The 11,240-nt window shown below is 38.4% G+C and overlaps 1 protein-coding gene and 1 long non-coding RNA gene across 2 annotated transcripts; both read left to right on the top strand.

Annotated features, from left to right (window-relative positions):
* The first annotated feature begins 254 nt into the window (after positions 1 to 254).
* Positions 255 to 5,902, top strand: LOC116318461 (class I histocompatibility antigen, F10 alpha chain-like). Its single transcript, XM_039607608.1, has 6 exons — positions 255 to 386; positions 1,142 to 1,402; positions 3,100 to 3,378; positions 4,969 to 5,286; positions 5,618 to 5,698; positions 5,877 to 5,902. Exons 1-6 carry the CDS (start codon positions 320 to 322, stop codon positions 5,900 to 5,902), a joined length of 1,032 nt encoding a protein of 343 aa, XP_039463542.1. The 5' UTR covers positions 255 to 319.
* A 105-nt stretch (positions 5,903 to 6,007) lies between these two features.
* On the top strand, positions 6,008 to 6,801 carry LOC120436746. The gene is made up of 2 exons (XR_005610575.1): positions 6,008 to 6,127; positions 6,437 to 6,801. It is a non-coding gene; the product is annotated as an uncharacterized LOC120436746 (long non-coding RNA).
* The last annotated feature ends 4,439 nt before the right edge of the window (positions 6,802 to 11,240 follow it).

The following is an 11,240-nucleotide window of genomic DNA, read 5'->3' on the forward strand; positions in this document are numbered from 1 at the left end:
AAATAAATAATAAATTATACAATGTCTACCCAGCATAACGCGAACTACACCTGTCATAACATAAAAAATAATAAAGACGAGATCAAACTAACCCTTCCCTTCGTCATAAACTGGTTCATATGAAGATATTTTACTTTCACTGTCGTTGATAACCCTAAATCTGGGTTAAACGCACCCTTTAAGTGACATTTACTCTCAGAGTAAATTCTTATCTGATGGATCGCAGTGGTGACGCACTTCCTGGTTCTCCTCCTCTTCTCCCATTTTAGCTTTAGCTTTTTCTGGACAACTGAACGCAGAAAGACTGTTAAAAGTTTGAATGTTTATGGTCACAATGAAGGCCATCATCTTCCTTCTTTTCCTGAGAATACGGGGAGCAGTGGCAGGTCAGTTTGATTTTAATGTTTTTCTGTATTTTTATGTCCGATTTATGTCATTTGTAATACAAATGGAAACATTGTATGCTCCCCATAAAGTTCCTGTATGCTAAACAGTTGTAATACAGTGGGATGCAAAAAGGTTGGGCAACCTTGTTAATGGTCATTATTTTCCTGTATAAATCGTTGGTTGTTACAATAAAAAATGTCAGTTAAATATAGGAGACACACACAGTGATATTTGAGAAGTGAAATGAAGTTTATTGGATTTACAGAAAGTGTGCAATAATTGTTTAAACCGCTTATCCTTTTCAGGGTTGCTTCACGTCAAAAGAATGAAATCAGTTCACATAATTTGTAATATAAAATGGAAATACAAAAGACAACCACTCACTTTAGAAGTCATGCTGCTTGATTCAGAAGAAATAAGAAACGTTATCGACTTTGCGTTTCATACACCGGCTAACAAAAGAAAAACAGATTAAAAATAATGTTTACTTTCTTTAAACACCAGTTTTAAAAATTTAAAACTTTCTGTGAAAATCAGATTCAAACTAGAATCTGTTACAAAATCAGAAAAAAGATCAGAAAAATTACAATAAACACTGAATATCTATTCATAAATCTATTTTGTATTTATTGAAGGGACAGCAGGATTATTACAGGATGCCTTTAACGTGCTGTAGTTTTTCTTATTGTGTTAATCATTAAAAAAATAATGTGATATGTAAGTCTGTGTTCCTGACATTAACTGTTTCTTACAGTGACCCACTCTCTGAAGTATTTCGACACTGCGTCCTCTCAAGTCCCAAACTTCCCAGAGTTTGTGGTTGTTGGGATGGTTGATGATGTTCAAATAGTTCATTATGACAGCGTCACAGAGAAAACTGTGCCCAAACAGGACTGGTTTGCCAAGAACACAGATCAGCAGTACTGGAAGAGAGAAACTGAGATCTTCAGGGGTTCCCAGCAGACGTCTATAGCCAACATTGAAACTGTAAAGCAGCGCTTCAATGAAACTGGAGGTTTGTTCATGTTTCTTTTTTTTACTGATACTTGCTGTTAATGTTTTCACTGTGTGTTTTGTTTTCTGTAGTAAACAGGTTTGCATACAAATTAAAAAAAATCACTCAGATTACAGATTTCAATTATTAACATAATAATTCATAATGAATGTAGAACTACAGTCTGGGAAACTTTAATTTAATTCAAACCGCTTTAATGATCACATTTAATTTGTCGGTTAACTGATTAGTTGATCAAAATAATCAAATAATAAAGATCAATTCATGATATTCGCAGTATTCTGTTTATATTTAGGATTTTTTGTCTCTACGATTTCTCAATTAACTGATTAAACAGTTAAATTTCCTGTTTTTAATAACCTCACTGCTAGTGCTGGACTCCTGGGAGCGCTACCCAACCAGCTGACCTGGTGATGTAATGAGTGATGTTGACAAAATCACTGACAGCGAGCTGTAAAATGACTATAAACAAGAATCACTTTTGATCAAACGTTTTTCTCAGAATAAATCACAACGCTCTTTTTCAAGTTTATAAATTTCCTCACTTTAATCAACAAAACTCACAGCGACTAAATCCTCAAGTAAAAAACCTTCAATCAACTTTCCCTCGTACAAAATGAACGAGACATACTGAATTACAAATACTGACGCTTATTTCCAAAATCATCCTCAATACAGAGAAACCAAATAACATGATCACAGCTGGCCTTAATAATATGCACATCCGTTGTTTCCGCTGAAAAGCCGCAGTCTTGTGTGTAAGTTGACATCTGCAAAGAAGTGTAAAGAAGTGTACTGAGAAGTGCGAACATGTAGTTGGGTCTGAAAAAATTACTGAAGGATTCATTGTGAATGAGTTTGTAATCTAAAGTCGCAGCTAGGCTTTTCTGTCATTGTTTTGTTTAGATGGAGCAAGAAAATATTTCTTCCTGCCATGTGGGGAATGATGTAAAAAGTTTGAGAACCACTGGATTAGGTTAATGTCACATGACCACAGTATGTTTGTTCCATAATAAACACATAAAGACCTGATATTGAAATAATAAATCAATATAGCCACTGATAAATAAAAAAATAATAATGTGTCTAATCTCTCTACATATTCTCGAAGACCACTACAGAATAGATGAAGACTCAGAGTGTCATTACTGGTCCTACTGGTCTCTGGTTTATTGTGACCAGTTGCACTAAAGACTGAACAGTTATCTCTGTCCTGGTTGGAGTCTGCTCATTAATCTTGGACTGAAACGCTCCTGACTGAAGCTTAGTTGAAGCTTCTGTAAACTTTAGGACAGTGTGATGTTTAGTTTCACACAGGAGGGATTTTGTTGGACTGACAATGACTGCAGAATTTCAGAGGATGGAAAGTTAAATCCAGCATCATTCTCTTCTGCTCAGGACTTCATCTTAGTGTGTTTGTCTGTTTCTTTAGCTCACCGGAAATATCTCCACCTACAGCAGTGAACAACTGTGTGTTGGTCTCTTATTGAGGCTGTTTTTCTTTGATAAAGAGAGTATGTGGAAATGTTTCCCAGTGTCTATCTCCCTAAGATGCTCACACTGTTCAGGTGATGATTATCTGTAAGTGGCTTCCATTGAGCCAAAAACAACAGATGTTAACATCCTCTATTCACAAATAACCGTGGTAACCGTGGTTTTTTGTTGTAAAGATGTTGTCAGTTCTTTTTTTCTGTCAGGTGTTCACATTGTTCAGAGAATGTATGGCTGTGAATGGGATAATGAAACTGGAAAGGTTAAAGGTTATGATCAGCATGGCTATGATGGAGAAGACTTTGTAGCACTTGACCTGGACACAGAGATATGGATCGCTCCAACACCTCAGGCTGTCACCACCAAAATGAAGTGGGATAAGAACAGGGCTCTGATTGCTCAGAAAAAGAACTACCTCACCCAGGAGTGTCCTCAGTGGCTGAAGAAGTATGTGAACTATGGGAGGAGCTCTCTGATGAAAACAGGTGAAATCATATAACCTGCTGTTTTGTGGCCACTAAACCATCACATAAAAGCATTGCAAACCCCCCTCCCTTCAGAAACCATTAATGTGCCTCAGTTGTATTAAACTTGCTCTTTCTCTAATTTCCACTCACACATTGACACTTGCCTCCCACCTTTCTCCTGATTTCTCTGTCACTCTTACATATTAATTACCATTATTTTTGTCATATTTTCCTTTTGCCCCAATTTTGTCTTGCCCAGTTCATCCACCACCTAAACCCTGACCTTTCTAACCAGTCTCTCCCAACCTCCATGTCATGACATTTGCTAATAGGTTTATTAAAAGACTTAACTAAGGCTTTAAAATTAGAGTACATCACACAGGAATTACATTAGTATGCACTAAACAGCAGTGATGGGAATAAGGGCGTTAAAAGTAATGGTGTTACAAACGGCATTACTTTTACAGGAATCAGTAATCTAACTAATTACTATTTCTATCGTTACAATGCTGTTACCGTTACACAGAAGAAAATGCACCGTGGATGCGTTACTTTTTTTTAACAAACAGATGGTTGAAGCTGTCTTCAGCTTACCGAGAAATTGGGGGGAATAGTTTCGTCATGTTTACAGTGCAGCAAGCACTCGCTGCTTATGACCAACAACAAAAAAAAAAAAACGAAACAAAAAACAGCCCTTTCATGTGGGTGGAAAAATGCACCATGTCGACCAATCAAATCACCATGATATGGCAACATGACATTTGGTTGTTTAGGAAGAGGGGGAAGTTTTAGGAATGACGGGGAGAGAGAGAGAGTTTTGAGATGTGAGAGATTTGTGACATTGTGCATAGATTTTAAAATTTATATTTGCATTTCAAGTTGTGAAAATGATTTGTTAATTTGTGGTTGTCACAGTAAAAAATTAACTTTTTTTCTACTCGGATTTTATGTTTTTGTTTGATTTTTAGGTCAATCGTGTTAATACAGTACAGTGCCAAAATGAAAACATAACTGTAAAAAATTCAGACACGTGAGGTTGTGCTGAAAAGAATGATACTAAACAAGCCAATCATTTTTAAAGGTGAAATGTAGAGGAAAAATCAAAAGATGTCAAAAATGGCCAATTATACCCTGGACCCCAGAGGGTTAAACATTTTTTTTTAAAGTAACACAATAGTTACTGTGACACTCGACCCACAAACGGACACTTTGGCGTTGCCAGTTCAACAGTGCTTTTATTTATAAGTTTGATTTCTGTGGTTTGTGGCTCCTGCCCTGGACGCAGCCACTCCGTCACTTCAGTTGTCTCTCTCAGCTCACTGAAAAACAAAAGGACAGTCCCTATTCATCAAGCCAGTTCTGTGCACCTGTTCCTCCCCGCCTCTGTGCGTGCTGTGAGCTGGCTGGTCCTCCTCTGCAGGACCAAGACCACACATCCGCCACAGTTACTTTTCCTAGTAGTTAGTTACTTTAGAATATTGTAATTCAGTTAATAACTCTGTTACTTTTTTGAAGAAGTAACTAGTAACTATAACTAATTAGTTTTTCAAAGTAACTTGCCCAACACTGCTAAATAGTGATATAGCATCTATCTTCTCTTTTCTCCAGTTCTTCCCTCAGTGTCTCTCCTCCAGAAGTCTCCCTCCTCTCCAGTCACCTGCCACGCTACAGGTTTCTATCCTGACAGAGCCGAGATGGTCTGGAGGAAAGATGGAGTGGAGCTTCATGAGGGTGTGAACAAAGGAGAGATCCTCACCAACAATGATGGCAACTTTCAGATGAGTGCTGACCTGGATCTTTCATCAGTCAGACCTGAAGACTGGGAGAGGTACGACTGTGTGTTTCAGCTCTCTGGTGTGAACGAGGACATCGTTACCAAACTGGACAAAGCAGTGATCAAAACCAACAAGGGTAAAAGTGATAGAGGTAGGAAACACGCATGTAGTTTACTGTAAAAACCGTGCAGTTCATGGGATTTTATTTGAGTTTGATGAAAAGTTTAATTCCTCCCCATTTGTATACAGGGTTATGAAATTTCTCAAACTGATACTGATTTGTTAAATATTGACATTTAAAGTTTCGAGCGCTCTGATTCAAATTATTGTCCAGTTTGCTGTCTTTTCACAGTTTGTTTAAATTTGCGAGGATCTTTTTTTTTTTTCTCGTATTCTTATCTCATTGGCAAACTGATGTTTGTCTCTTTTAACGTGTTTCATTTGTTCAGGTTATGATTTATTTGTTGTTGTGTCATCTACAGGAAAGTCCTTCGCAATCCTGATCATCGTTGTTCTTGCTGCCATTGCTGTAATTAGTTTCATTGTCTACAAAAAGAGAACAGGTGAGAGACAAAAACAGAAATCTCTTTTGCTCGATGGTTTATCCAAAACAGAATAAGCTCCACATGCCCAGAGTCACAGTTCCATAAGAAAAGGAGCTGCATGACAATGTGAGCAAAGATATGATGTATAATATTTTATAAATGTAATAACTGAAATTATTTTTTCTTTGTAATTCAGAAAAACATCCCCCGTCTCATAAGTAAAACTTGTTTCTATTCTGTTTTCTCTGCTCGCTTATGCCCTGTGCAGAATAAAATGTTTTCTGTATTTTATGTTAAATAACTTTTTCAGGATCATTTTTGAGAAAATGTCAGATCAGAGCAGGATGTGGACTAACAGTGTGTTTGTGACTTCTATAGCTGTAGCAAACACTGAGGTACAGGAGCAAATGATTCCTAAAGCCTAAATGACAAACTACCCTGCACACAGTGAGTTTTTACTATGTTTACTACATTTACTATTTTACCACGTTTTGTGCTTCAAAAGCACAAAACGTCATTGCTTGATTGATCTAGGAATGTTAATATATTTTTGTGGTGGGATGTGGTCTGCAGTGCTGCTGCAGGGGAGGTGGACCTTGCCAGCTAAAAGTCTGTGCGGTCTGTTGTTGGTGATGTGTGTGGCTAGCAGCTGTAGAGCTGCAGCTGTTCATGTGTTTGTAACAGCAACAGTGTGAGGAATAAAGCAATGCTGAAAAACACTGAACTGTCATCGGGTCTGCTGTTGTTTTGTTACAGTGGTGCCGAAAGCCAGGATGGGGGTACGGCTGACTCTGGACGGGGCCAGCGAGGGAAGCAGCTGGCCCAAATGGTGGCCGATCTGGCGGCCACACAGCGGGAGCATGCGGTGGTGTCACAAAGTCAGCAGGGAGAACTTTGCTCTGTCTGTTGTTGGTGATGTGTGCGGCTGGCAGCTGTAGAGCTGCAGTGGTTTTTGTGTTTTTAACAGCAACCTTGTGCAGAATAAAGAGCTGCTGAAAAGCTGTCAGTCTGGCAGAGGCAGACTGTATGGAGTTACGAAAAGGACCCAAAATACAGACACAAAGACGGTGGAAGAAAACTTGAATATTAAGAAAAAGCAAGCCGTCTAATATGCTGATTTTTTAAAAGAAAAGCTACAAAAACCAAAAGTAGATACACACTGGGGAGAAACCAACTAGAACTAAACTGGGAGAAACGAAATGCTAAACACAAAAGACAAAGAACAAAACCTTGATCGTGGTAAAAACCTGAACATGGAAAAAACCCTGGAGACATGGAAACATGGTGAGAAACAACAGATAATGAGGGGATGTGGAACAGGTGGGAACACAGCTGGGACAAATCAGACCTAACGAAACAGGGGGAAGGAAAAATAGACATACTGCATATAGGACAATCTTTCACAATAAAACAGGAAACAGAATGGAAAGCAGATATGACAACACGAACTTGATAACATAAGACGCAGCATGAAACACAAAGGGTGAGGGAAACTTAAGCACAGGGGTAGAAAACACAAGGGAAATCTAATAAACAAATGAACTAAGAGCTAACTTAAAGAACTTAAACATAAACATCCAAATAAACTAAAACTTAAAACGCAGGGTCAACAGACCCAGGAACGTGACAAAAGCATTGAACTGTCACTGGGTCTGCCGTGGATTTGTTACAATTTTATTTTTGTCTTTTTAAGCTTATAGACAAATTTTGCAAAGAAACACGGAGCAGTGTCACTTCATTTGCCTCCATAAACTGTGACCTCATTGGTTATTCATGATTCATATCATTAAATGAATTGTTGAGAATCTAGTTTCAGATGCTTATTGATTGTAATTGATGGGAAATAAGTTTGCTCAACAGATCTAAAATAATAGTGACATTAAATTATTGCGTTTAGTTTCCCGTTGTTATTAATATAAGGTGTAATTTCTTCTGATAAATCAAAGGGGAGAAGCAGAGCATGTTTAAAAAATATTTAACACAATGAAGCATCACAGCAGTCTCAATACAATCAAAGATTAAGATTTTTGTGTTCCTCTTAAACAGAACCACCGCTGTCAACGAGTTGTCTCCTACTGTCGCTGTTCCTGCTCTTGGGACAGGGTCGCCAGGTCATGCTGACCGTCTCCAAATGACCCGTCGCATCCCACGAACAGGCAGCCAGTCCCTCCTTTCCACGCTGGCATTCATGCATTTCTCTTCATATCTGGGGCCTCTCTCTTCCAGTGCTCAGCCAGCATCCTTTAAATAGCTGATAGGCCGCTTCAGGACATACCCATGCCTCAGCAGGTGATCACTATCACTACGATGCCCAGCCAGTCTACAATGGATTAAAACAATGTCAAATAAAACAGTAAAAAAACATTCAATACAAAAAGGATAAAATCATGCAAAAAAAATAAATAAATACACTCACAAACACTAAAATCAGAATAAAACCAATATAAAAGGGAAATATAAATTTCCACTGTGTGACACTAACATTGTTTTAACAGTAACTGCTTTACAACAATATAAGCTAACGTTTACACCATAACTTTAAGTTTGCACCATAAAAATGGTGATAGAACAGTGGCAGTATAATGTCCTCATCGTTCTGACATAAACAGTAGTAACCAGACCGAAAAGCAGCGCATATTTCGGTGCTTTATTTCCCTGAGATGTCATACACTTTGGATTCTAGCCAATCATTTTACGTTTCCGAGGATAGTAGGCGGGGCCAGGTACGTACGTTCTTTTAGAGCAGAGCTACAGATTAAAAATGCCCAAGGCGAAGCGGTCAAAAGTCTGGCTGTACTTCACAGCAAAAGATGCAAACTCAGCCGCCTGCAACAAGTGCTTTAAGCTGATACTGTGATACTGTCAAAGGAGGTAACACCTCGAATCTGACGACGACAACTTTTTGGGCAAAGTTTGTGTTCTCCATTCTTTAAGCACCGGTTCGAGCACCGTTTAAGTGCCGGTTTGGCACCGGTATCGGATAAAACCTAAACCAGCGGTCCCCAACCCCCGGTCCGTGAGTTGTTTGGTACCGGGCCGCGAGAGTTGAGGCTCGGGTGTGAAATGTATGGTTTTCAGGATTATTATTGGTTTTTAGCGTTATTTTGTTATCGTTTTTATCATTAACTCGGTTTTCCTGGGTCTTTTCACGTGTGTTATGAATAAATCTTCTTTTTTTCGGTACCGATACTAGTTTTTGTTTTGTTTTTTGTATTTATCCGCGACACCTTAAAGGCCGGTCCGTGAAAATATTGTCGGGCATAAACCGGTCCGTGGCGCAAAAAAGGTTGGGGAGCGCTGACCTAAACGATACCCATCCCTACTCATAAGTGGGCCCTACACAAAGTAAAGAGCCTCCCCAACAATGACGAGACCTTTCAGATGAGTGCTGATCTGAAACGTTCGTCAGTCACACCACATCACTGTGTTTCAGCTTGGTGGTGTCAACAAGGACATCATCACTAAACTAGACAAAACAAAAATCAAGAGCAATACAGGTAAGACTGAAGTCAGAGGAAGATTAGTCTTTAAAAATATATGTATCTTTCTTCTGGTCTGTTTTGTTATTCCTTCCACTAGTGCCACTAATGTTTATTGTTGATGTGACTGCTCACAGAAGCAGCACAATAAATGTGAAGCGTGCAGGTCCACTACACTCTGCTGAGTTCAGCTAAATGCTGCAAAACTGATTGTGCCTCAATACAAATAACACGATACTGGTGCTACAGCTTCATAATCCAAACTCAATGTTATCAGTGATATATATGCATATACATTTTTTATGGCATTTCTTGATTCCCACATGCTGTGCCCATGTAAGCTTTACATGAAAGTGTAATCCTAAAAATTTAAATGGCAGATGACAGATGAAGCAATCAATGTTTCCTTTTTAAATACACCATTTTGTTTTGTTATCTTCTATGGAGAACTGAAATCCTCATGTAGTAGTCCATATTCGTACCTGCTTAAATGCTTCTTGCGGCTGCTTTTTAATAGTCTGCATACTTCTTCCTCTCTTCCTGATGACTCTATCATCTGCAAAAGCTGCAATCTGTATATGTTTAGGAATTTGATCAAAGATATGTTTAATCATAATTAAAATGAATAATGGGTTAAACACTCTGCCATGAAGAGTCCCATTCTTAACTACAGAGCTATTAGATTCTGCACCATTCATACAAACCCTTATCGATCTTTTATCAAGAAAGTCTGTGACCCAATTAAACAAATCTACATTTTACATCCATTTTTTAAAGTTTAATAAGAATTAATTCTTTCAGAGCATATCATAGATTTTTTCTATATCTAAAAACACTGCCCCCTATTTCTTGATTTGTCTTTGTTTTCCTTTTCAGTCTTTTCACCTCTCATCAAAGAGTCTTCTTCAGTTCTAACATCAACAGGAAGCACTTTTGCATTCCAGAGATGGCACGTTTTTCTGCAGAGAGCCCTGCAGCCAAAATGGGGCAGAACAAAAACTTGTTTGTTCTATAGCAGCCACCGTACCTGCATTATGCACTGAGATTGGGAGGGATAAGAAAACAGAACTTGGTTAACCGAAATCTGCAATCTGTTATAGTCAGTAGTAGTACTACAATCCTATTGCTAAATGGCGCCATCTGACAAACCAGCAGCACATGGTGGAGAACCCTGCTCTCTGGGGGGAAAGTCCTGCCGTTGAGCTTAATCAGCAGGAATGTTGAAGAACAACATTCCTGCTGAATAGGTTGCCACTTGAATTTGTGTGTGTGTGTGTGTGTGTGTGTGGGGGGTGCGGGTGCATATGAGTGTAAACATGAGCATAATTTAATTTTCTTATTGAAATGACATTAAAAATTTGATTAAGTATGAATAACATCAGAAAATATGTGGTAACAACTGTGACACAAATATAGATGATTTTGATTAGACGGCGGTTAAAGTGGTTAAAGACACAGATTACATAACACTAGTTTCTGAGATCATTCTGGCCTGATAACTTTCACTTTCCAAAGAAAACCTTGGTTCCCTTTTTTATCCCTGGTTACTGTTGATATGCAGCCAGCTGTGAGTTCCTATTGGTCAGAGAGAAGCTACTGCGTATTTTGCCTGTGGCCAGAGATATGTTGTTTTTTTTTGGGGGGGGGGGGTTAAATTGGAGATTGTGGCAAATCCCACTCAAAAAAATAAATAAAAAAGCAAAATTTCAGATGAGGACAAGAGAATCAGAAACAGTAAAAAATCGTAAAATCCAAAAACACACAGGTTTGTTTTTATATTGTAAATGCAAAATATTACGTCTGTAACTCTTGGACTTAAATACTTAAATATTGTAGTTGTACTCGTTCTTATACATACATAGTTCTAGACTGCTAAAGTTTCTCTGACGATAGCTTCACTTGTTCATCATTACAGCAATGTTGCAGAACCAGGAAAACAAGAAGCTTTGACTTCCTGACGCGCTTAAATGAGATAACAGCCTCTTTGTTTGCGCGGCACGCTTGCAAACCGAACCAGATCCACCATCAAAAACACAAAAACGAAACCTAACAGAGTGGTCACGTGATTTCTCAGAAGGAAG

Source organism: Oreochromis aureus, unplaced genomic scaffold (genome assembly GCF_013358895.1).
Source record: "Oreochromis aureus strain Israel breed Guangdong unplaced genomic scaffold, ZZ_aureus HiC_scaffold_105, whole genome shotgun sequence".
Classification (NCBI taxonomy): Eukaryota; Metazoa; Chordata; class Actinopteri; order Cichliformes; family Cichlidae; genus Oreochromis; species Oreochromis aureus.